Source organism: Platalea leucorodia, assembly GCF_965183815.1.
Source record: "Platalea leucorodia genome assembly, chromosome: 10".
Taxonomy (NCBI): domain Eukaryota; kingdom Metazoa; phylum Chordata; class Aves; order Pelecaniformes; family Threskiornithidae; genus Platalea; species Platalea leucorodia.
The window spans coordinates 23,346,905-23,373,933 of NC_138832.1; the positions used below are offsets into that span (position 1 = coordinate 23,346,905).

The 27,029-nt window shown below is 47.6% G+C and overlaps 1 protein-coding gene across 2 annotated transcripts in view; it reads right to left on the reverse strand.

Annotated features, from left to right (window-relative positions):
- ARHGEF9 (Cdc42 guanine nucleotide exchange factor 9) overlaps positions 1 to 27,029 on the reverse strand; it is a 194,274-nt gene that overhangs the window by 56,065 nt on the left and 111,180 nt on the right. For both annotated transcript variants that reach the window (XM_082323303.1, XM_082323302.1), the window contains exon 4: positions 12,677 to 12,856. In XM_082323303.1, coding sequence (XP_082179429.1) covers positions 12,677 to 12,856 — 180 coding nt within the window. The remainder of the gene's footprint in view (positions 1 to 12,676; positions 12,857 to 27,029) is intronic.

The window sequence follows — 27,029 nt, forward strand, 5'->3', positions numbered from 1 at the left end:
GTTGACAGTTTTGATTCCAAATATAAAATCATCATGTGAATGGGTAACTGGACTGTTGGATGCTGTCAAGTGCTCTGAACCAAGATGTGCATGTGTAAACCAGACCAACCTAAAGAAAACGGCAGTTACTAGTGTAAAGCACTGCTTGTCCCAGTTCCCGCACACCATCAGCTGGGGTCTGTCCGAACAGACAGGGAGGAGGGATAAGGCCTTTACAGGTGACTGATTTAAGAAGGTCAAGATAAGTCTGATTCAGAAATCAGAACGAATGTGAACATCAGCCCAGGCTAACCAGGTTGTGGCACTGAGTTTTCTGTAAACTTTCCAGGCCAGGATTTGTGAATGAGCATTGATTTTCATTTCACAGCAGCTTTCCTCATCATTTCACATGAAGAGCCTTTCTCTCTCAGGCAAATGCCCTATCTCAGCATCCTGAGATGGGGATCCCTAACCTGCACTGAGATCAGACCGGCTGGATAAGTCTCCTAAAAGCTGGGGGCAGCTTTGGCCAGCATGCCAAGCACCCCTGGGCACTGCGTACTCTAAATTGGAACAAACTGCAAAAAGCGGTGAAAAAGGATCACTGCATTTTCAGCACGCTAAATTTTCTTTCTGTCCTCAAATAAAAAACGTACATTGAACTTGTGAGCTAGAAGGTGATGCCACCTCCTCGTCTCTGTGTCTTTGAACAAGACTGTGCTCTGCACCCAGCATGCTGACCAAGCGCCTCCTTTTGCTACCTTCTCCCCCAAATACAACCTGCTTAAAATAACTCTGACCAACTCAAACTGGGCTCAGTGTAGTTTGCAAACAAACATTACATAAATCTTAAAACGGACAGAAATACTGCTACCTTACACTGAGCACCTAAGTTGTTATGTAAAGGAAGCAACTTTTTCCTCAACGTTTAAAGCCCCGAATACCGGAGACTTTCCAACATAAAAATACACCTACCCACAAAGAGTGAAACTGTCCACACAAACAGAGCAGCATACGGAAAACAAACCGCATCGTTAACTTGATCTTTCAGTCTTCTTTTCAGTGTTAATAGTTTTTAATACTTTGGCATTATTCAGCTTAAATTTGGTTTTAAACAGATTGTAAAGTGCTGTGTTGCTGTAAATTAGTAAAGTAAAAAAACTAAACCTGCCCATGCTCCTTCCCTGCTTTCCTAACCGATATCATGTTTTGCTGAACCACTTCTTGCAGCTCCCACGTTTTGTCATCCTACAGTGAGTTATAAAGGCCAAGAAGCCGAGATGTTTGAAGAAAACCCATCTCTTCTCTAGCAGAATGTCAATGATGCTGCGAACTTAGGGGATAAAAAACCCCAAAGCAATAAAAAGCTGGACTCTTCACCCTGCTCACGATTGCGCCCTGTGTCCGGGAGCTGTCAGGGACGTTACACGAGGGCGTATAAGGCAGCAATGCCTGTTTAAATGCCAAGATGCCCGCTTTGCCGGCAGTAGGGCAGGACCCGCTGGGGACACCGACCCTGTGCTGAGCACTGCAGAGAGCTGCTGGCCCCGGGCTGTGCTCACGCCACGTCCTGACAGCGCCAGGCGCTTTCCAGGGCCAGGAACCCAGTGCCAACCACTCGCCCGAAGGAGCGAGCGGCAGAGCTGGGATGGAGCCGGGCATCCTACCTGCTCTGCCCACGCCATCTCCTACCTGTCCCCCACCCTGCTTGCCAACATGGGACCTCCTTCTGCACATCAGGAGGCCAGAGGGACACGCTGAAGCCTGCCAAGGAGGTGAAATAACCCCTCCCGCCACCCCGGCGCTGCTCCCGTTGCATGACAGAGCCATCCTTGAAGTACAAAGGCTTCACACCTTTCCCCACAACAGCGCAGCCAACAGTCAATTCAACGTCTTGCGTGACGGAGCAGAAGCGAACCCAGCGAGTACGGCTGTCAGCTCTCGCTCCTTACGTCACGACGCGGGCCGGGGGAAGGGGTGCGCCCAGGCGCAGGACGGCCGTGCGGTCCTGCGCCACTGGCAGCACCCAGGGTCAAAGCAGGGCTGGTCCTAAGGGCGAGCAGCCCTGGGTGCTGCAGAAGGGCATTTCAGTGACCCCAGCCAGGTCCAGCTATGCCCGTTTGGACACAGGGAAACCCCTGGGAGAGGCAGCATGCCTGGGAGCAGCTCTGCATGCCTTTCCCCAGGTCCTTCCCACAGGATGGGGTTCTCCATTGCAGCATCTGCTGCAAAGATGGACTAGGTCGTGTTGTCTCCTAGTTGTGGGACTGCACATGGATCTCTGAAAGGGCTTTTTGTAGGATTTCCATCAGCACTGGGAGGCCTGGCCGAGCCCTGGGTCACTGCGAGGGAAAGCAGTGAGCTAGTGATCTAATCGCACCCAAAGATACGGGGATCCAGCATGCAAAACCTCTCCTGGCACACTGAAACAAATTGCAGAAGAATGGCACTTGTTCAGAGAAACAACCCAAAAGCCAGTTAGAAAACATGCCTCCTCCCAGCAAACCCCCCTCTCTGCTCTGGAAGAGGCTTCAGTTACACTGAGATCGAGCAACGCCTCACCTACGTGAGCAGTGTTTTATGCTGAAAAATAAATGCCCAAGTGCTGCTTCTGAGTAACTGCCACGCCGGCCTAAGACTGCCACAGCGACCCTGGGCCACTTCACTTCCATCAGTGACGCTGGTTTTAGTGGGAGCTCTGCTGTGGAAACCTGGGGGCCATCCTCGGAAGGGAAAATGGGCTAGACCTGGGAAGGACAGAACTGCCCAGGGAGCCCTTTGAGGGATACGTCCTCATGACAGCTTTATCGGCATTCCAAACCAAATATATGTTGAAAATCAAGCAGGACCAATGTAGGTATTAAACCCTGTTGGCTCAAGTTTAAAATAACTTCCCATCCTACCTTCCTGCTACAATGAAAAGGTATTTCGCAGCTCTCCCAAACCCAACTGGAACAGCTTCTTACCAAGTTTCATGACACTCCTGCCAGTTTGGCAAAAGAGGATATTTTTAAACCTCTACCTCCTGGAGTCAAGGGATCATGAGAAAAATTTCAATTTTCATTTAAAAAATAAAGCAGGAAAGATCACATCCTAATAGTAGGGGGGAGGAAGCTTGAAAGCGTGAATCCTAAAGGCTTTGAAACTCTAAGGCAAATAGCAAGCTTGCAAACTTTCATGATTTCTGAAAACCTCAGAATTTGGTCTGCCTTTTGTGCACTGCAGGAGCACTCCCTGCTTCCACATCTGGGAATCTCAGGACTCCTGCTTTTTTCCTTAATGAAATTTTCGCTCCTTCCTGCTAGGATTCATGTTCCCAAAAGGAAAAAAAAATTACAGTTCTAGTCTAGGTGACTTCTGCTTTAGATTAAAAACAAATGCAACAATTTTATTGGTAACAGAGGAAGCCGAATGTGCCTTCCACCCCGCGCTCTCCAGCCTCAGCTGCTGAAAGGATTAATCCCACTGCGCTGTTCAAACACCCCCGCTTTCTGTCTTCACCTCTAAAGTTCTCCGTAATTCAAGCAAGGATCATTCTTCCAGGGGATCATTTGAAGTTCGGACCATGGCTCACAAAAGATGAGGTACATGGCAGCTCTGCTGCTGACCTTGGGCCAATCAAACTGGTGGAGGCCTTCCCCATCGATGAACGGGGATAATCTACCTTACCAATGACATTTTTGATTAATATTTTTGAGGTTGACAGACTTTACGTTGAAGTGGAGGGCACAGAAAAGCTCATGCATACCTTGAAATATGGACTGAAATGCATCACTGTGGGCTCGCCACACTCTTGCACTCATCCATGAGCAACAATTTGGCTCGACAGCCCTTTGGTCTGATGCGGTACGGCTGGTTTCACAATTTCAGCTCTCAAATCCTCTTGTGCCTGTGCTGAGAAGGAGCTGGGCTGCGTTGGGGCAAGGGAAGGCTGCACCTCAGGTGTTAATTGCGTCCTCTGACCCAGCATCACCACCCCAAGCCAGATCCTCTCTGCTTCGCTGCCCTGCTCGCTCAAACCGCAACAACGGTGTGCTGCAGGCAACAGTACGGTGAACGAGCAAACTGGGGGTGACACTGCTTTTTCCCAGTAACTTATTAAAAGTCATATCTAGTTGATTTAGACAATGCTGCAAAGGTTCCTATTTTAGCCCAGTCCACAGTCACCTGTAAGTAGGGTGTTCGCTATGTTTTAGACACACACAACTCTCCCCAAAATGCTCTCCTGCCTGACATGCTTGACTTGCATTGCTGCGGGTAACAGCTGAGATGCCGCTAATAGAAAAAGGGCTCTCTCCTCCCCAGCTTTTCCAACGTGCACTGGACACAAATGCACAGATGTACCTCCCCTTCCCAGTGCAAATGTATCTTTTTTTATTAAAAACAAACAAACACACACCACTGGCACAGGCTGCCCAGAGAGGTGGGAGATGCCCCATCCTTGGAAACACTCAAGGCCAGGCTGGATGGGGCTCTGAGCAACCTGATCTGGTTGTAGATGCCCCTGCCCATTGCAGGGCGGTTGGACCAGATGGCCTTTAAAGGTCCCTTCCATCCCAAAGCATTCTATGATTCTATAAAAGAAACTTCAAAACTCTAGTTTTTGCCCAGTTTCACCTCATCTCCCCAGTCTTCCCTGCCCAGGCCCAGTGAAGCTCCTGGGGGCTTCCACAGAGCAGGGACGGGACTCCGGTTCCCTGGCAGCTCATCAGCTCTGAAATCTTTGGGTTTCAAGAAGTCTCTCTAGGCTCCTGTCCTGTCTTCAGCAATTAGGGGCCGTGGCTTGGCACAGATGGGGGCGCTGGGATAGCAGCCTGAATTACTGCATCCAATGCCCCCCCCCCCTTTTTTAAAGAATAAATAATAAAAGCGGTTCGGCAATCATCAACAACCCTACGATAACAGAGCAGCCTTCAGTGCCTTTTTAAACACCTCTGCAATGCAAAAAAGCGTGGGCTGTGAAATAATACAGCGCTGTGTGGGTCTCCCCCATACTATCAAAAAGGTCCAGCAGGCCCAACAATGAAGCCGGCCCTGAGAACCATTTCAAACGCTTTGTATTAAGAATTAATTAAAAGAAACCAAGAAAAACTACAAGAGAAGAAATTCAAGTTGCATAATGCTAGTCCTAAGTGATGTTTCACACTGAAAGGCCACTCTACGTGTGGAGAAGAACAGGCTTATCATGAGGCTCACAGCCCTATTTCAAAATTCAGCCCTAATTAGGAAGTCATGACCAGCTCCTGCATAACATAATAATTTGCAGAGGCAGATAAAAGTAAAATAGTCAAATAAAAAAAGCCCCTTTTGCCTAAGGACTCAGTTCTGGGAGCCAGAGCGAGCTGATCATTTCATTGCACTAGTTAATATTATATGTGATTTATACAAAATCTGTAAAAATGCGATTTATCAATTTGCAGCTATACCCAAATGGTGCATAAAATCACCAAATGGCACCGTTCCAACATTAGCTGACCTGTAATTATTATATATTTAGACTGCTGAATGCATACACTGTATATAGAGGACATTTTACTTGAATAGGCACTGAGGGCTGATAGTCTCATAATAATCAGAAAGCATGATAAAACAAACATTTTACCAGCCATCTGGATTATTAATCTCCTTCCACTGGATATTCACAAGGACACAACTAGCAGATAATGTGCCATCCTGGATTCTAGCTCAATTAAATAACGTGGCAGATTAATGATACAGGCAGATCCTTCCAGAGAGCCGTTGCCATTCCACTGAATCTCTGCTCACCAGCGACTTTATAACAAATACCAGTGGGAGCAGCCCAACCTTTACCAAAATCTGGCACCAAACAGTGGTACTGCAGCGTCATCAGCCCTGCAACAACTGCACGGGAGTGTAGGAGGCTCCAATAACCCTAGAGCAACAAGCCGCAGGAGAGAGCCTCGGGACTATTTCAGCCCCTTGCCGGGCTGCCCTGCCCGGCAGAGCTGCTCTGCGAGCCGCAGGGTTTGCCCCCTCTCTCCCTTCTTCCCTAAGCTGGTGGTTAGCTAGCGCTGTGCCCTTGTTTTCAGCCATATGCACGCTCTGTTGGACTCTATGCTGGATTAAAAAGATCACTTGCTTATTTGCAATAAAGTAGGGCTCATGGTGCAGAGCTTTGCATAAGTAAAACAACATCAGTCTCTGCGTGTGAACCCAGCGATCCGGGCGCAGCCTCCCCCTGCCCTCGGGAGGAAGCACAGACCGTCCCAGGCTCTACAAGCGCCCAGGAGCAGATGCTTCTCCCTTCCCTGCCTTCAGAGAGGAGGAGAGGACCTGGCAGGCAGCAAGAGGCAGAGGGGTGCTGCCTGTCCTCCCAGCAGCCGCCCCGGCCTCGCTGCCCTTCTGCGGGCAGGCTGCAGGCACAGGGAAAGCGCGGGGCTGTGGTTGGGACACTGTTTGCTGGGAAACACACACCATCTTCTCCCTGTATCCTCTTCCAGGATGAGGAATAGGACATTTGGCACTAGAAGGAAAGGCAGTTGAAGGAAATTGGGTTTCCCTCCTGTGGTCCTACCACTATTTTCTCCCTCGGCCCAAATTTTTCCCTCTGTAACCTGGCTCCAGCCTCACCGTCCTTCGCTTCGCTCTGGTTCACAGGCTCTTCGATACCTTCTCTTTCTCTCCTGCAACTCCCCAGCTTCAGCAAACCCACCTCCAGCTCTTCCTTCTCCTCTAAACCTCCCCATTCCCAGCCTCAGAAGTTCCCTTTACCCAAGGTGAGAAATACTCTTCACTCGTTTCTGGAAAAGGAGAAAACAGCGTAGTCTACAGGGACAGCTGTAGACTCTGTGTCCGTGAAAGGTGAACAAAAATGGCTCCAAAGAACTTGCCCTGTGCTTCCTCCCTCTGGCTCCTGCAGTCTAAATGCTCCCAGGGGCTGGAGCTCCACCATGAAGCATGTAGCAAAAGTTGCATGGCCACTGCAATAAACTGCATGTGCTGCTACACTATATCCACCAAAATACTGTGAGTTAGGGCTCAGCCCTCCCCGTTTCCTAAAAACCAAAAGCCCCCGGTGTGTGATGCTACATCCGACGCTCAACAGGGAAGGGCGACAGCTCAGCTGCTCCAGCAGCTCGTTGCAGAAACCCTGCCAGGCCGAGGAAGCCACTGCTTCATTCAAGGGAAGGATCTTTCTTCACGACCAGTTTGGTTAGGACAGGGAAGGGGCTGCGAGGATTTGTGCCTAGTTTGCCTGATTCAAAGAATGGCCTCAAAACGCTGTTTTTGCACCTGCAAGCCAGCTTGTACAGGGAAGGGCCCAAGTGCCAGCATTTGAACCTTTGGGATCTGACGGATGCTGAGCTGTCTGAGTGGCATGAGTTGTCACGTTAATGGCAGCTGCAATTAGCACAGGCAGCATTTGGATGCTAAAACGCTGCTTGACTTTAAAAAAAAAAACCACCACAATTTGTCTGCAGTGCATCCTGTCGCTGTGGAGTGCTGCTCAGGCTGTGTGTGATACCTCTACCAGAAGCTATTTTTATGCTGGATTTGCCACGGGAGAATAAAATCTCCTTTACAAGGCACTGACTGCAGCAGGCACTGCAGCACATACCGTTCTGTCTGTCCAACAGGTGAATGCTACTTCAGCGCCATCCTCTTTTCCCTGGAAAATCTCACCTAGATGCCGCTGCGACTGGCGCTAAGTAAATGCTAATGCAAGGACTGCAGCGGGCAGAAAAGCAGGTGAGTGATGTGCTGTTTTACCATACAATGAGATTTTAAAGGGGGAAAAAAAGCAGATAGGGCAGCAAGATGCGGCTGGCTCTTGGAACACCACCTGCAATAGCGAGCACAGCCACAGCTCCGCCGGACAGAAGCAAAACCCACCTCCCCAACACAGCGTACGAGCTGCTAGGCACTCAGACGGGACTCGCGTTCAGAGTCTCCTACTAAACAGTGCCTTGAAAGCTTACACCGATTTATCTAGCGCTTCTCCTTTAGCAGCAGAAAATAAAGTGGGTCAAAGGCAGCTTTTCAGCAGGAAAACCAATCTAAAATTACAACACTTGGGGAAACCTAGGCAATGATGAGAGAGAAGAAGGAGCGCTGCTGCGCTGACCCACCCCTGCGTTTTCTCCTCTGTAAGAGGTAAGGACCACGAAGCATTTATACAGCGTCTTTGCTCACGCCTTTGGAGGACCATTACCCTTCATTTCTGCACAGCTCAATGGTCACCGGGCACTACAAGAAGCTGTAGTAAAACCTCCTCAACCCCAGAACTGCTTTTTAGCTTAGCTTGGTAAATATAAGGAAGGAAGAGTCACCGCTGCTGAGGTGAGAAGAAACGTATTGTGGGAACTCAGTCTGCCTCTTGGTATCCAAAGAGATTAAGGAGACCTCTATAACGAAATAAATCCCCTTCTCTGCTCAGGATGGGTGCATTCTGCCGTGTCTCTACGGAAAGATTTCACAGCACTAAACATCCATAAGCTTTCAGTTTTTTCTTTGTTTTTCAGTGGAAATATGTCAGAGCCCAAACACGATGCCACTTGATCTCCTGTCTTTGGAGTGTTTGAATTTCACCCAGGCCATTTTGGAGACTTGGTATCGGGCTCTGCAATCAAAACTTTGTTTTGAGACTTACTGTATTTTCTAAAGGAGACCTTACAGTACGACAATTGATCCATGTGCAGTACTGGAGTATTATTCTGTGCTGTAAATTCCTCCCTACAAACACTCAGCCTATTTTTTTGAGCAGATGTGGACACTGGATGTGCTGGCACGCAAAAACTCGTTTGTACCACATCACGTAAAGACAGCCCAAGGCTATGCCATCCGCAAAGGAGAGAAGAGCAACAAGTAGCATCACCACTACAAGTATATGAAATCCTGTTTAAAATTCCTGCTGTTTTTTTCCAGTTGCACGGCCCACCCTTTCAGGACTGCCAAAGACACTGCGCAGCTACTCACGAGACTGATGGCTGCACCCTGTGGTTGTCCAGCGCGGTCACTTGATAACATGTGCTAAGATACAACACAGATACCTTCATCTGTCCTAAACCCAGCTCATTGTTCAGCCTTAAACCTAGTTCTGGAGTTCTCATCCGCCTCTCTAATGACTTATGGGCTTTTATAACTTTCTCCCCAAGTGCAGCAGCTTCCTGCAGGAACCCATTCACCATTGCTTACTGGCTCCAAATTTTACTCCTCCTATGTTGCGCTTCTTCTCTTCCCCAAAAAGCATCGCTTTATCATCCAGTTTCTCCTTGAAAGTTCCTGTGCTCCCAGAACTCTGTGGCTTTCCTCTCTCTCCCTTTCTTCTATCCAAGTCTCGAGCTACTAAGAGGATAACTGCAGGTGTTATGCATGGAGACGACAATTCCTGTACGTGCAGGCAATTCGAGTGCAGGTTTTGTTTGCCACCCCCCCAGCTCTGCGTGTAAAAGAGGCCAAGGGAATCAGCAGGTTACTGTTTTCCTCTGCACTTGCAAATGTGAATTTTTCCTGCTATGAGATTCTGTGAGTGCCAAACGCGTTGCCAAAGATTTTCATATGATCTGGCTGGAGAGCAAGAAGCGTCAGACGTCTCACTGCAAACTAGGTTTCCAGCCCAGTTTTGTCCTCAGAAGTGATCCAAATGACTTTTAGAGGAATCTGACGTTGCAGTGATCTTCTGCTGCACCCCCTGTTAGTGCCTACAAGAGACCTGCGGTCTCAAATATCCTGAAATTAATCCTATTTGGTTTATACCTGTCTGGTCTCTCCTGTCATCTCTTACTTGAACTGCTTTTCATCCTCCGCTATGCAACATGTTGTTCCCTTTTCCTCCTGTACTTGCATAAGAGAAATACAGATATAAAGGAAAGCAATTTTTTTTGCAAGTAAAACTAGAACCACCCAGGCTAAATTCAGCAGTTTTCTGGCATCGTCTTAAAAAATCAGGGCTCAAAGTACAACAGAGAAAAAACCCAGCCTCCTCATCATGAAAGAGTGATCAGCTGAATAAGAAATGCAAGAAAAAAGATGGAGAGAAGAGCAAAGTGAAAAGTGTTCAGGTTAAATGGTCCTCGACAGGACCCTGAAGGAGCATAAACCTGCCGCAACGGTCCTGCAAGCAAAAGAGGGGTCACAGGCACCTTCTCCAGAGGCCCCAAGGGCTTTGCAGGCATCTGGTTCAAATTACCAAGAAAGACAGAGAGCGAAGGGGGCGGGGGGGAATATGCAAGAATAGAAATGAAGAGGCAAGCAAGCGACCTCAGCCAACAGAGGAGAGGAGAACATGACAGCCCAAATGGCAGTTGGTTTCTCAGCACAGGACAACCAGCGAGTGGGCTGCCTCGTGGCAGCACACCCAGCAGCGCTGCGTGGAGAAGGCAGCTCTGTTTTGTAAACCCGAGTGGCGAATTTTCCATTGCAGAGCTGCGGACAAACTGTGCCAGAACTCCACTTGCGTATTTTTTGAAATGCCTGGTACTTATTTTTAAATATTAATTATCATTCATGGCAGCAAAACCATGCCGTTTCCCGCTGTGGGAGCACATCATTTGGTCCCAGGGCAGGTGTCTGGTCCCGGCCCGTGCTGAACAAGTGCCTCACAGATGGAATAACCAAGCCGGCCTCTTGCAGAGCCGATGGAAGGACTGATTTTGTTGGAGTACAGTCAAGCCGCGGGGTTGTGACATTAGACAGAACGGGCAAGAAACTTGCCTGGTAAGGCCATCACGATCCTAAGCACCAAGGTTTGTTCCAGGATGCTGTGCAGACGTTTGTGTACAAGTCTGAGATTCACCGATTCCTCTCCTTTGTTTTTCCCAGTTTCTAAAATCATCCTCCCCACCTTTGAAAAGTGTAGGGAGAGATGGAAAGTTCAGCCAAGTCAAATGATCCATGGTTTTGGACCTTAGAGTAAATGGGCTTGTTTGTTTAGTTGTTAGGCGTGGTTTTTTTTAGAAAACAGGATAGCAAAAACAAGACTGTTATTAAACCTACCGTGAACAGTATGTTTACAACATCACACAAAAAAGGATATTAAATCTTTTCCCCTGAATCACAAAACAAAACAGCACTGGTCAATGCACTGAGAAGTTAAACTGGCCCAGAATATTTCAGTCTCCAAATTAAGCAAAAATAATCAGACAGATTTTTCTAATCCAGCCTTTCCAGCCAGCCACACAGATGAGATGCGCTAGCAACACAGGTGAGAATATTTTCTGCAATAAGATTATCATCTTGACCACACCAGATGCAAATCCATTTTCCAAACTCATTATCTCCCCGGCTGTGGGGGTCAGACTCATGGTGTCCTATTCAACAAAACACTAAACACTACTTGTTATTCTGGGCCAGAATAACAGCATGGGCTTTTACACGCAGGCAGCCCGGGCTCCAGTTCCAGTCACCGATCCCTTGCCCTTAGCACTGGCCAGACCGAGGCCAGACAGAAGAGCTGCATCGTGTGTCCCACAGGGCAAAAAAACATCGTGCACTGCGAGGCAGAAGCGAGCAGATGTCTGGGTTCCCTTATCGGTGGTCATTGTACATCACTAGGAAACACCAGGTCATACATTTTAACCCAATTTTCCTAATCCGTATGGCTGTTTCCCGGATGAAGCGATAAAATCAAACAGGGATGTTGTTGATGCAGGGTTGCGCAAAAGAGGGAGGGTTCAGAGGGAGGGTAAGAGAGGCAGAGAACCAAAGCAAACGTGGCATCTCCTTGGGATGAGGCCTGGTCGCATGGTCTTCAGCGTGCGTTTCAGAGAGAACAGTCTTCCTCTTGACTGCCACGGAGCTTGTCAAATTGCCTGGGAGGCTCAGAGGAAAGAGTCATCTTTCACACAATTTTACAAGGCAAAAGAAATCTTCATTTTTTGAACCATATCCCCATAGCTTCTAAAGGAATTAAATCTCTGATCCTGCCTATCGAACCCTGCGCAGAAGGGAGAGGAGAAGGAAGCGCACAAGGTCAAAGCCAACGTCTTGACTCCCCGAGGAAGGCTCGAGAGGGCCCAAATAATGTGGCAGGAGCTGACGATAGCAAAAAGGGCATCTTCTCGTCCCTTTGCTTTCTGAACACATACTGAGCAAAAAACCATTAAGTGCTCAAATCCTTACTTGTGAAAGGCCGGATCGCCAGCAGAGGTGGCTGGGTACAGCAAAACCTGCTTCAGCAGAAAAACAGAGGCAAGCAAAATGGTTCCTTGGCCCCTTAAAAAAAATAACCAGAGCTAGTCACGGACTGATTAGGGAAGTCATTTTATACCCAGAACTGCTGAAGAGTTAAAAGACAGCAATTCTTTTGGAAAGGGGAGGGCCGACACCTCCCTGTGCGACACGCAGACCAGAACGCTCTTCTGAATGCAGGTCGCTTGTAGCCGGCGTGAACTTTTAGGCCCCACCAAATCACCTACTCATAGCCCGGCACAATACTTAGCTGTTTTTCCGAAGAACTGCTTAAGGAGAGAGGCTACAACATGTTGAGACACACAGCAAAGGCCACTCCATATCCCAAGAGCATAAACAGCAGAGCCAATACCTATTCCAGCCTCCCTCGACCCTACTCTCATTTCTTTTGAAATCTTCTTTGCTCCCCTTTTTTTTGGGCAGACAACAGACACACTGGAAATAAGCATCAATGATAACAAACACAGTAACCAGTTCAGTTCATCGACCGTTCTGAGCGGCGTCAACAGTGATTCATTGTAGTGGTAAAAAGAAGAAAGTCACTCACCCTCACGAAGCTGGCGGGAAACCATCCTTCTTCATCATCGATCTGACCCCACCACCAGTCCTTGTTGGAAGCATCCAGGACCTTGATAACGTCTCCTGCTTTAAACGCCAACTCCCGGTTGGCCATGGTGACGTGATCCCATACTGCCTCAGCACTTACAATAGAACCACCACTGATCAGCTTTGAAAACAGAAAACCAGCAGTCAATAAAAGCTCGGTTCCCCGATGCAAGCACATGCACAGCAGCAGCACAGAAAAAAGCGCGCAGCCAAAGTAAAACAATTTTCCTCCATTCCAATCCATAACCATTTCACCCTCGCGTGATGTAAACCAGCCTGCGACCATTGCTAGAGCCCGCCGTTCTGCTCCTAACCGTGCCACGCAAGCGAGCACCGCCTGCGGATGTCCTGGCCCTACCCCCGGGAAAAGCAACACCTCCCCTGCCACCGCCACGCCGTATTTATGAGCATGCACATCTAGCAAGGTACACGGCTTTCAGGTACAATTCGGTTAGTGTAATGTATAGCTGGGAGTTCCCAAAAACGGCAAAATCAAGCAACGGTGTCCTGCAAAGGAATTTTTGTTTCAGAGCAAGTTTGCTCAGCTAAAGGATCAAACGTCAGCTCGAGGCTCAGAAGGCTTTCCATGCAAATCCAAGCGAAGTTTGCAAACATATTTAGAAGAATACTTTTTTTTTTTAAACTGAGAGTTTGTTTCGTGCTGGCGATGTACTGACATCGCTTCTGAAATCTTCAAGCTACAGAGCAGACAAGGGCACCGTGGCACCCCGCTGACCTGTTTCAGACCTGCCCCGGAGCACAGCCCGGCTCCACGGCACAGCCAAACCTCGCTCTGCCCACAAGAACCCTGCCGGCGCTGGCCGCTGTGCCAGCCTTCAGGGCGCAGATTCCTGCCCGCTAGAAACGGGACTGAGGCCGGACTCGGGTCCGACAGGACCTACTGAACGTCTCTCCATGCGGAGCACACGGTTGCCTTAGAGCTGGACCAGCACCACGGCAAGGACCTAACCAGTTCTCATTTTCATTGCGAACCACCTAGTTTATATATATAAAACTCCTGCTTAATGCTTAATGAAGGACTCATCTGAACACTGATGCTTGTGCATCCCCAAGACAAATCCATCCATCCATGCCTGGGACACCCGCTGCTCCTCAGAATGACAGTCCTGTATTTTTTAACAGAATAATAAATTGTGTTTATGTTTCGTCCACTGCAGGAATTCTACACTGAACAGAAAGACTGCCACAGCAAATATAGACTTTACCCATATGCTTATTAGCTTGTCACAGCCATCCTGAACCTTGTTCATTAATTCTGCCGTCTGAGACGCACTGAATATGCGCTTGGGCTCGCCTCCAAATCAGAATTTCAGCTCACAAAGAAAGAGCTCAGCGCTGCAACCATTACAGACCTTCCACATGGCAGGACTTTTACAGCCACAGATATCCTTTCAATTCAGGCAAGCGATACAAAGCACAAAGACAATAACCCATCGCAGCGGTTGTGTAAGTGCAGGAGCACTGGGAATGGTTAGACTGCTCTTAACGGCTCTTTTATAAGTTTGGCTTACCAAAATGCCTGCACAGTAAGAACTTGCAGTAAACCTTCTAGCACTGCTGCAGGGTTCTCCGCAAAGACGTATAAGAGCGTTCAAGTCCCTATAGGCAATTCAGTCAACAGATTAAAGGACCTGATTTACCTTTTTCCTTCAACTGACTTTCCTTTAAGAAATCAAGCTCCTTAGGTGTGTGACAATTACAACTGCAGTTCCAGCTTTTCAATTATTAGAGTCAGTTGTACATAAAGCAGCAAGATCTAAGAGAGCCTAACTTGACACTCAGTGCCTTTCATCCTCAAAGCCAAGATGTATCTAGTCAGCGGACCTCTTGTTCCTGCAGTAGACAAAGTAAAACAATCTTCTTCCCACTTCCATTTTGACAAATCGTCCTTTCCAATTCAAAATCAGCTGTAAAAGAAACATGGCTTCTTTGTGTATCATACAGGGGATTTCTACACACGAGCCTCACAAGATCACCTGATAGCAGGCAGAGAACAACGGCTTAATAACAAGCTCTCAGTGAAGATTCAAGCAATGGACCTAATCGATGTGCTGAACTTATCGCAGAGGGCATCTACTGTATTAGTGTGGGTTTGTCTCACGTTTGGGCTTTTGATACAGAGCTGCAAGGAGCTAGGCAGCAGAGGATCCCATCCAAACTAGCGGCAGCCGAAGCCAGATGGTGCAGGACCCTCAGTTCAGCCCAGCTCGGGGCCCTCACGTAGCAAAGTATGGTAGCTACATCTGGAAAAATAAGTTATAAAGATTGATTTCTGTTTCCAGTGCAACAACTGAATGCTCAACCGAGGCAGAGATATGTTTCAGTGCTTCCTCACAACACCCCGTGTCGCTCTAAATCAAGGTGTCTAGATGCTTTCATAAATATCAATCAGTTTAAACCACAAAGAACCCCAAGACAGATCTGGAAGGAATGAAGACTTCACAGCTGAAGGAAACCCCCTTAATATACGCAAGACCAGTTAAGCCGCCTCTTCTTCTGCCAGGACTGAGCTCTTCTCCTTGACCAGTGTTTCCCTTTGCCGTATTTACGGACGCTGCCACTCCTCGCCCCAACCCGTGGTTTCCCAGGTTAAGCAAGCTCTGCTCTTTCAGCCTTGCCTTGGCAGACGGCTCTTCCTTCCCCTGAGCATTTCACCACCACTTTCAGGCATCGAGATATTTTGCCTCCATCTTTCTTGAACATAGATGACCAAAACTGTAATTACTATTCCCAAAGAGACCTTACCAGAGATTTGTGAAACGGCATGAAGTATTTATTACAGTGTCACAGAAATCTTGCAGAAATACATAACATCTCCCCCTTTTTCCCATGGCTACCTCCCACCAGTGGCTCACTGTGATCTTGCATTTAGCTTATCTAAATAAACGAGGTAGAGTACCTTCTCTTTGTCTAGAAAATCAGGGGTTTTGTCACAAAATAAATCAGGTTGGCCTGACACTCATTCCTTTTGTTAATGCCACTGGGTATTTTAGCCCATTTTTCACCGATGATGAACCAGGAATGGAGCTATTACGCAGAAGCCGTGGTTCTGCTTTTTCTGCTTCAGCTGACATCGGCTTTGCTGTCACTTCACCCACAGGCAGGTCCGGGCACAAACTGCCACAGAAACGTCACTGAAACCAGACTTCAGAGGGATCGTGTTTGAGAGCCTCCTAGCCTACTTTGCCGAAGTGCATTTCCCAGCCTGAGGCACGAAGTCCCAGCTCCAAGGAGCGCGGCTTGGCCGGCGGCAAGGGCTGCCAGGGACTCGCAGAAGGCCAGAAAAGCAGGGGGGTGCTCGGCCTTTTTCTGCTGTTAACGCAGAGATCTGGAAGATGCTTTTAGTGGATGTCAGGAGCTGAGGTGGCTTTGCAAGGTGTTTCTTGATACTCAAGGAGGAACGCTGTAAGTTCTTGGTTTTCTCTGTCTAGTGCCAGTAGACAGAAGAAAGGCCCCTTTAGCCAGTCCTTTCCAGCCCCTGGTCCATATCGTTAGCCCAAGAAAGGGATCCATCCCCATGCCAGGAAGCCTGCAAGCAAGCCTTGGCCTTCCGAAATAGAAATACAGTTCAGCCTGTGAAGAAAGGACGGCAACGGGATGGCAGAATTCGAGTTCCAGCCATCGCACGTGCTCAGTCCATTGAGAGAACGTCAGAGCCTAAAATTAAAAGATCCAGTTTAATTTATTTTGCAAGACATCTTGCTGCATCTGTGGAGCCGTCTGACTCTTTCAGGGCAGGGTTACAGAGACAGAACCTGACATCTGCAGCAGCAAGAGATGATGAACTAGAGAAAGGTCAGGATAAAATATTATTTTCTGAGAGAATTCAATATAGGAGCTCTTCACTCCAGAAAGTTCACGTCTCTTGGTTTCAAATCTGTGTCTTAGCACTGTGGTCAGACATACTCAGCCAAAGACCTTGAAGGGGACTTATCTCCCGTAATTTTAGATGTCTTCCACACAGCATCTGAGCCAGTCATCTGGACTCCTTTATAATCAGTGAAGAGAAAGAGACACATCTGGAGTGTGATTCATCTCGGCTACTTCAGTCGTCTACCTTCAAGTGAGGTGAATCATGCCCTAGAAATCACTATTTCTCTGTGTTTAATTGGGTGATGCAGAAGTTTCCCTTTCCAACATCTTACGTCCACCCCATCCACAATTTGGCCATCACTTAAAGGGGGTAACAAAGAACTGGATTTAACAATAATAATCACAATAGTCAAATATTAAATCACACTCTCCCAGACACAGCAGTTTCTCAGTACGCGAAGGAAGTTGTAAATAAAATTATGTTCTCCGTGCTCACCGGAAGAATTCACAAAATCGCAGCCTTGTAAATTTACAATAACAAGGACTTAGATATTTGGGAAAAGTGTCCTACTGATAAGAAGAGGGAGGCAGCTAGAAGAAATGCAATAGGTGATAACGTACATTTGGTTTTGACGTACCCTGAATACAGCTTGTCTTCCAAGTGAAAGTCCTAGTTCCCATTAAAATCAATTATTCTTGTCAGTTGGTTGTTCAAGCTAAAGAGCCTAAAGAGAAAAGTTCATCGACGCTTTCATCATGTAACATCAGCGCAGGAGAAATGCCCAAGAGCATTTCTTAACAAAAGACCTAAGAATAATTTTTACTGTTTTACGGGAGACTTCAGAGCACTGCCAACCACTTTCTGTCTGGGGTGAAGAAAAAATTTTCTCAGTGGGCAGAAGACCAGATTAACTACCGGGACGTGGGGCATGGCGTAGGGACCAGAGTCACTGTTCATCACGGGCCCTTCTTCACCCCCTAGCAAACACCTGGTCCTGGCTGACGGTAAGTACCAGGCTAGACAGACGAGGGGCCACTTCTGTGTCCCAGCACCACAAATAAAATTACTTAATGAGGAAAAGAAAAAGGAAATAAAGATAATGCTCTCTCTAATTATACGCACAGCTGACACATTTCTGGAACACCCACTAAGAACAAGAACATGGGGTACTATCGCTGTATCGCCAGGACCGCGTCAGCCTTTCCAGGGATTTTCACTGCAGGTTTCCAAAGCGCTCTGTAAACCTCCAATAATTCCGTCACAAACCCTCACTCTAAAGACGCTTATTTAAGACACTCCTAACACCCATGTACAACAGGTGAACGCTTTCACAACAGCAAGTAAAGTCAGTGGAAAGGAATTAAATCATTCCTACTTGAGGTCCGTGTGGATTTGCCTTTCTCTTCTAGTCTGGTGTTATTTCTAGGATGGAACATGGCCACTGGAAATACTGAACTACATTAGAGGTGCTGCCAAAATAAAATGACAACAACAACAAACAGTAAAAAAGGGTTTCAGAGGATTCTGCAAGTCGGGACCTCCGGGGTGCAGTGCCGTCGGCACGTGCCAGCTGAGAGCTCCTGACCCTGGCACGCCACGGCATGCCACGGCAGGGATGCTGAAGGCTGTACCACAGCAAACGTGTCATGGTACATCGTTGCAAAACCTCTGCTGAGCTCACCTAGCTGTGACTGTCCTCACTAGTGTCAGCAAAGCTCAGAAACACCTCTCTGGAGAATGATGCTGACTGTCTCCTTCTTCTGTCGCGCTTTCCAAAGGCCTCAGCCAAAGGGGAGGGGTTGGCATTAATGCCACGGGGGCAGCTTCCAAGGAAAATAAGAGAGGAGCTCAAATGTGGTAGATCGACTCTGGAATTTGCAAGGTTTTTTTCTGGCCATGGCTTTGTGGCACTGCTATCAAGACAAAATAACTCTCCCTGCCAAAGTAAGCAGGAAAATAAAAATAGAAGGAATAAGAGGAACAACACCCTGTTACATGACAGGGCGGAATCACTCTGCATAACCCCATTACTAGAGCAAGTCTGGAGCAAACCCGTACGGCCGACAGGAGAGAAGGGGAAGGGGGATGCCATGAAAGACCCTCCTGCAGCAGCGGGTCCCACACACCTTGTCACCAGCTATCTCGCCGTCTCTATCTATAGCACATCCTGATTAAAAAAGCCCAGGATCACCACCTAGGATATTCTTCTAAAGCACATTTCAGAAAGTGACCTCTAAACCAAGGTTTACAACTTCTTCCAGGCTACCGCAGGGTTTAAATCTACCAGCCATCAACCGGCTCTGTCGTTGCAAAGGGACTTTGCTCCAGCTCTACGAGATGGGGCAGCTTGGAAGAAGAGTTTGAGGAATGGGTGAGCCTCTGCCCCTGATCCATCTGGTGCATTTTCCTTGACTTTGCTCACTTCCAAAGCCACGACGCACAGTTGGAGGCCAACATCTGCTTCTTCTCAGCAACTGCCCGCAGTGAGGCAGCCGAGTATGAAACATGGTTTAGTGAAATCAGCCACTATTGCAAAATTCTGCTAAGTATTCCCAACTAATCAACACTTACTGGCTTCTTATGGGCCAACTTGAAAAAGAAATAAGGGACTTAGTAGTCCCTGGAGACTGAAATGGGCACAAAACAGCAGAAATCTTTTAAGGGGGGTGATTTGGTTTGAGGCTAGGCCACACAAAATCACTATTACCTATCCGTACCTCTTCCAGGGATAATCATCGTTAGCTCATGAGATTCTGCATTGAGTTTCCAGCACAGAGTTTCTCACTAGTCCAAAAGTCACTTAATGAAGAGCCACCTTCTCAAAAAACCCAAAGAAATCCACCATAGATCACCATCTGCTTAGAAAATTCTAAGTACCTACAAAGTTTCTAGGACCATGGCCTCTGGGTAGTATGAATAATCTTAAGGCAGGGATATATTTCTCTATTAGATCTTTTATTAATGTATCAATAGAGTTATAATAGTAAAAAACAAAAACAAAAACAAAAACAACCCAAACCAACAGCTCTGGGTAGTTCCCTTTCAAATCAGCATCACATAAACTATGTACCCCTGCACAGGAGCGGGACGGCAGGAATAGGGAGCAGGCTGGGAAGGGGAGATGGAGAAACGTGGTGAGACTATGCCATTTGTTCAAATTGTTCTTGTACAGACATGCCCTTTATTCAGACAACGTAAAAGCACTGTAAAATAACAATAGCATTTCCCATTGTATTCAACAGGCCCTTCCATAACAGCAGCAGCCAAAACATCTTCAAACAAGAATATACAGAGAATTGGCATTCAGAGTAAAGAAATCAATGTTCAAAGCAACCCCAGCAGAACAGGAGACAAACAATCCACAAACCCCCAGCCAAATGAGAAGACCGCTTTGCTTCCCGTCTTCCCAGAAAGGCCCCTCATGCTGCTTCACCCCCTTGTGTTTTAATTGCATTGCTCCTTCGTGAGCAGTAACGCTTACAACGCAGATTGATAGGGCTGTTAATCACGGGGCCATTTATTGCAACAGCAATGCTGTCGTCTTAAAGATTTCCCAAGGAGGGCACGTAGAGCTCTGCCGAGCTCCGCTCCTACGCCTCCCCCATGAAAACCACGTCCGCGGTACGAGCACGGGAGCGGTTTGATGGGGCGCTCACCTGAGCCGCGCAGAGAACAGAAGCCGCAGCCCATGTTTCGGTCCAACATTTCGCTGGTTTGCACAGCTAGGGCAGGTTCGCTCAGTTGATGGAGCAGACAAAAAGGAAGCACAACAAGAAAATGTCACCCCACCCCATCACTTTTGCTCTTGTATCATCTCCCAATAGTCCCTTTGATTGTGTATTTATTTTTAAACCTCTTGTCAGAAATTATACAAACTGAATAATGCCAAATCATAGTGAATTTGCCGCACGGCTCATTCACAAAACAAATGGGAGGGCATTTCCACTTGATTTGCTTATTCTCTGAAGAGGTGCAATCACACAAAGGTTAAGCACGAGGCAGAGAATTTCCCTTTCTGCTTTCAAGCCCTTTGATGAATTTGACTAATGGCTGGATTTCAGCTGAAAGAGGCTGATTGGAGTGAGAGAGCCTCTGATAGCCCCACATTCTGGAAAGACTGTCACACTCGGTTGGAAGCTTTATATAGATATCTAAAGGTGGAGAAGCAGTACAGACTTAAAGGTTCATTAGGACTGGGTTATTATATTTTTCATCGATTTAAATTTTCTTGAAAAGATATCGCCTGGCACATGTGAAATCACCTGGCCTCATGTAGGGTACAGTAGTAGACTCCAGGGTATGGTATTAGTCTTATTCTCCACCTTATTATGGTTATTGTCCATGTCATTCCTATTAATAACAGTAGCTGCATACAGTAACGGGAGAGCTGAGAGTGCCTATAAAACCAAGGCAGCAATGAGGAAAAGGCCGAGTAACAAGACAGAGTTACCCCAATAAAGCACTGCCCGTGCGGTGGTTAATTGGCTCTGGAGCACCGGCGAGCCCTCCGCTTTGATGGTGCATATGTCGCCGTAATTGCTTTCCCATCCCTTTTGCGTACTGGGCACATTAAGCCTCCCCTTGCCTGATGACATATCTTTCATGTAGAGTAATTACAAATAACCACTAACCATAATCTTTTAACTCAGATAAATTACAAGATCAGTTCTGAGACTTAAAGTTTAAACTGCGCCGGGGAAAACGGCACCTTTCGTCAAACACAGCCAGGGCAGCTCACGGCACCTTCCCGACTCGGGGCCAACACAGGCTGCCAGCATAAATCCCTCCTTACAGCACACGGAAAACAACTGTCTAACTACTCTTCAAGATCTAAACCTAAAATACCTGCGCAAATCCATGCCTTCTGACCCCAGAAGGGGCTCCTCACATCCCTAAACGAAGGCCGTAACTGCCTCAAAGCCCCAGAGTTGTACTGGAAACCCTTCCTGTGATCAGAGGGCCTAAGCTGTGCTTTGATTTACGCCCACTTTAACCTTACTGGGCTGAGCCTGCAATACGCTGTATGGGTGGGGGCAGCAGTCGGGATTACCACGCAATGTTTCCAGCGTTAATAAAGCATCAGCCCAGCCCCATTGCTCGCGGTGGCAGATGATATCTAAGCATTGTGTACAGACCGCTGCAGGACTCGGGAAAAGATTGATACGGTTATCTCTCAATTACCCAAGGTGCAGAAGAACGCAGATAAGCAAAACGGATATTACAAAATATATATACATTAGGCTCTGGGAATGCACAGCGCGGGGCAAGAGGCTGCTGTGGAGCCCTGAGCTAAGGGACCCAGCCAGGAGGTGCAGCACTCAGCTGCCCAGAGATCACCCTGAGCATCCCTATGCCCGTGGTGTAGCTAATCCGCAAGACCAAAACCCATGCATGGATAACCAAGACTTGACTGGAAACGTCAGGAATGCCAAATCTGACTCATTTTAGCCAAGAAGCCTGTCCTTATTGAAAGTGGAAAGCAAAAGACTTCTCTCCCACGGAGCAGACTGGCTGACTGCAGGCAAACCGAGTTCATCTTAGCAACCGGGTAGTTTTTGCAGGGAGGGAAGATAAAATTGTAATTGCTCTGAGGAAGGCAAGAGCACTTGATGGTTTAGAGATTATTTATTTTAAAACGTACATCACCTGTTACTCTGGGGCATGGGAGTTGCCAAAGCAAAAAGGAATTAAGGAGCAAATTACACAAATTACTCCCAGTGGATTGCATTATTCAACACAACACAGCTACTCACAAGGCAACAGCGCACAGATCTGCGCATCCCAGATGTGGGGTCTTTACCCCGAAGCTGCAGAACTGCCATCAGCCACCACAGAGCTGGTGCCAAAGCCAAGCCATCCCGGCTCCGCTTAGCGGGGGGCAATGGCACGCAGACGCGCACACCGGGACTACCGAGAGTAGCAGCTGCACTTATCTAGAATCAGGCATTCAGAGTGAAATGAATAAAGTGACAGGACCAGAACTAATGAAAGCGTAAGTAGATACTTTGTCCTATAAAAGCTGACACAGTTGGCCAGGGTCTAAAAATCATGAAAGGAAATTAATTCAAATGTAGGGCTGTTAATACAAACCAGAAACATCATTCCTGGATGCCCAAGTGCAAGGAACAAGCTGCAAGAGCCCCTTCGTGCTATCAATCACTGCAATGTGTTTTAAAATACCCTTTAAAAATGAAGCAGATGCCTGGATTATGTCATGTTAGACCACAACGTATTAAAACACATCTTCAGCAATAGACTTAATAATGCAAAATTCCCGTATATTGGTATTGTAGTATGATGCCAAATGACAACATTAAAAAAAAGAGAGAGATTTTTAGTAAGTGATGAGAACTTGGAACTTAAAAAGTATTCGCTGTTATTAATGCAAATCAGTGCTCAGGCTGGATTAAAGTCCAGATGAATGCATGACACTGATTACACTCACTGCTCGGGCTCCTTAGGTGCTGTTCTGATCTCTCGATTTCTAAGTGTAAGTCACTGCAGCTCACGGCTAACGCAGCCAAGGAGTGGCTTGTTGGCAGAGGAGCACGGGGGGGAATGCCATCTACAAATTGTTTTGCCGACCTGAGCTTACAGAAAAGTTTAATTAAATGCAAGCTCAAAGTGAGCGATGGCTGGAGAAACAACGCATGACCCCCAGAAACCAGCCCTGGTTGGGGTGACTTTGCAGGGGCAGGAACAGCGCCGGCTCAGCCGGCTGACTGCCAGCCAAGCCAGTGGGACGCGGAGCCCGCCCAGCTGCTCCTGCGCAAACCAAGAGCCGTCCAGCGAAAATCCCATTGATTCTGTCTCAGGCAGCAAGAGGGAAAACCAGGATGAGCAGCAAGGCAGCACTGGAACAGGCTGCCCGGGGAAGTGGTGCAATCACAGTCCCTGGAAGCATTCAAAAAACGTGTGGATGTGGTGCTCAGGGACATGGCTTAGAGGTGGACCAGGCAGTTAGGTTAACAGGTTGGACTCGATGATCTCAGAGGTCCTTCCCAACCTTAACGATTCTGTGATTCTAAAAATAAGAAATGGCCAAAGCCTCTCATCCCTAAATTATGATCTTCTAGAGAATTATTCCAGCAAAACCGCAAGTCTTCCTCATGTCTTTCAGCATTACAGCACCTGGACCAAAAAGCAGCGAGAGGCATCCTGAGCCCCAAGGAAACACCCAGGCGACCAGGCTCTGCTAGCCACCACCCCACGCGTGCAATCGATAACACAACACAACAAACGCAGCAAGACAGACCTCGAGTCGTTATAGCAACCATATCTTGCATTTACATCTCACCTTTCATCCGTGTCAGCTCCCGAGAGGGCAAACAGGCAGGACTTAAAAGGAAGCAATGTAAAACAGCTTCTCCCCTTGAGACGCTTGTTGAGCCAAACCCCGGGGTGTCCTCTGGCTCTCCAAGCCCTGAGCTCGCAGCCCGGCGTCGGCACAGCGCCCTGGCTTGGCCTCGCCGCCACGGGCCCAGAACCGCTTGCTATACGCACTGCATCACTCACAGATTTCGAAAGCGTTTAACGTACGTAGCGCAAACCCTGCCGTGACCGCTGCTTTTGGGGAAGCAGCGCGCGGGGCGATGGAAGGAAGAGGGGCGGCACAGCGGGGTGCGTATCACAGCACGTACCATTGCTCCCTTGGTTTCAACAGAGATGCCCCAGCTATCTGGCATGATATTCTTATTCCCATCTAATTGACTTTGCATTACCATGGCTTTTTCCTACTAAAAGCTCAATGGACAATCCTGGATGTAAAAGGCTGCCTCGTCAGTAAGGTAATAAATTGATGCTAGTTAAATGTGCGTTAACTCTCTTGCAGATTGTCATCAGACCCTGTAAGCCTATTACATGGATTGGCCAGATCAGTAAGGGGATATGCAGCCTTCCACCTCTAAGCTGCTTTTCTCAATTCAGGTTAGGAATGAATGGAAGTCACTTGTCTGACGGCTTCTCAGATTTTATGGAAAACTGTCACAGTCCTCTTTAATGGAGTAATTCAAAGCAGACGCTTGCCACAACCCTCTCCCTCAACTGGACTGCAGCTTGGATCTACACTTCTCAGCCTCTAATTAAAACAGGGTGGAAAGCCCCTAATATCAGGTCTTTTTTCAAGTCATCGCCACCCGTTCTGAAACACGAGCTATCGCCACGGCCTGCTGGGCTGCTCAGGGGGACAGCAGCCATCTCTGCGGCACAGGGAGAGCAGCCCGAGCGTCCCCGTGCTCCCGTCCCCGCAGCTGCCTGCAGCCACGCGAGCCCAACGCGCCCCGCGCTGCGCCCAAACCCCCGCGCGGCTCAGAGGCTTGCAGGAGCTACGAAAGCCCCGGAGCAAGTAACGCAAGCTTCGCCCGAGCACCTGTTAAGAGCGAGTCAAGCCATTGGCACGTAGTTTCTTATTTTAGTTTGTGCAAAACGCTGCTGCCAAAGTGCAGCGGAGAGCAAGGCATGATGTGCGGTTGGCTCCACCATGCCAAACCGGTGTCACCTCTCCGTTGTGTAACCGGCCCCTTCCCCTCTCTCCAGGTCACGCCGCACAAGACGCGTGCAAGTTCCCTCCCTCTCCATGCCACCCTTCCTATTCATAAAAGGCCACGTTTGCTGTCTCCTGTAACAAAATTATCACCTGGATGGTGCTGAAGAAAACGGTTACGTACCAAGATAATTCTATTCAAAGTCTAGAGGGCAAAGTTGTCACAGATGAAATATCATTGTCTATTATCTGTTGGCAAACGCAGTACATAATGGCAGCCACTCAACTTAATGGCTTACATTCCAGCTCCTTCAAATGTGCCCATCACCACTGTATGTAATCACAGCATATATTTAAAAGTATAATTTCCATCCAAAAAGACCATAGCTGGAGCAATATGACTCATACGGTTCCCTGTGCATCAGAAAGCATGTCATGAAGACTGGGAATTTGCGAGCCAGTTACCATCTGTGTACAAATTAGGCCGTGGACATGATTCTTCAAACCGGTCGACGACAAACTCCCTCTGACATAAATGGCCGTTTTGAGGCTGCGGAGACCCGAAAGCCAGGCCCTTTGCCTCCGCACCCAAGAGAACAGAAACGTTCTCTGAAGCTGTATGTGAAGCAAAGGGATACAAATATTAAAGAGAAATGCAATAGAATTAAAAGGCATCTCTCCCCATATACCTATTCCAGCACTTCATAGCTGAGTAGTTATAGCTGCAAACTCGCTTTCATTTCTGCTGTAACAAAATCATCTCCACAGCATAATTAGTGTGTTCATGTTAAAATGGGTCCAAATGCAGAGAAAGAGGCATCCAAATATGATTTGTTTTTCAAGACAACATGATGTTTTCCCTGGCTAATAGATTTGATTCATTAAGGAACAACAAGAGCCGGGCAAACTATTCGCAGCAAACGCTTGCTGATTTTAGCAGCCTTCCCTCCTTGGTGAATTATCCATGAACAGACTGGTTTGCACATTATTATTTTTTACCTGCTATGATTTGACAGCCTTTTTTAGTCTAACTTGGTTATGCATTGCTTACAAACTACCTGTTCTGTAACTACTGCTTAAAATAGTGATTATTCCTAATTTCCTTAACGGAGCAATCAAGTCACCCGGCACTACTCTGTTCCTGGACTGGATGACTACCACATTCACACACAATTTTCAAGATAGCTGGATTGAACATTCATGGGAACAGATATTTGCACTAGGATTTGCAACACTGTCTTAAGGCAAACATCTGAGTTGTCTGAAGGGGTTTTGAATGAACAATTTTCTGCATTATTCACCTACCTCTAGAAATAACGCTCCATCTGTTCATGGAACAGTTCCTTTTTCTTACTTAGATAAAATGAAGGTCACGCAAGTGAAAGAAAAATTTGCACATCCCCAACGCCCGACAACCGTACACATCTACAGAAACGCAGGCGTACCTGGTCAAGGTCATTAACCAGTCAAAGAAAGAAATACAGCTGTCAGGTTAAGGGGAGTGAGTAATAACCCAGTGCATCATTGCTGCGACAAGCACCCCAGGACACAGGCTGGAGTCAGAACACGTCCTTTGCAATTAATCATTAATCAGGACGTGTTACGGCAAAGAAGTCAAATGGCAACTCTAAAGGTGAACCAAAACATTACTTTTAAAACACCTACGATTTAAAAAAAAAAAAAAAAGTCAACTCTCAGATCAGAGGGGAAAGGCAAATGGAGGGTGTATAAAATCCATACCAGCCTCTGGGTGGAAAACCTCCAACTCATACTGGGACATGATTCACCCCAGAAGCACTGGCAGCAGCACGGCTCATGTGAAGCTAATCCCTGGCTGCGTGGGCTTTGCTGGTGTGGAAGGTCTTTCCTTCCCCTGGCCTGTCCCATTGCATTGACCTGCAGAGGGGCTGGAGTGACCCCTGGTTGCTTCGTATGAAAATAACAGGGTGCTGCTCGTGCCGGTCCTCCCTGGCTCCC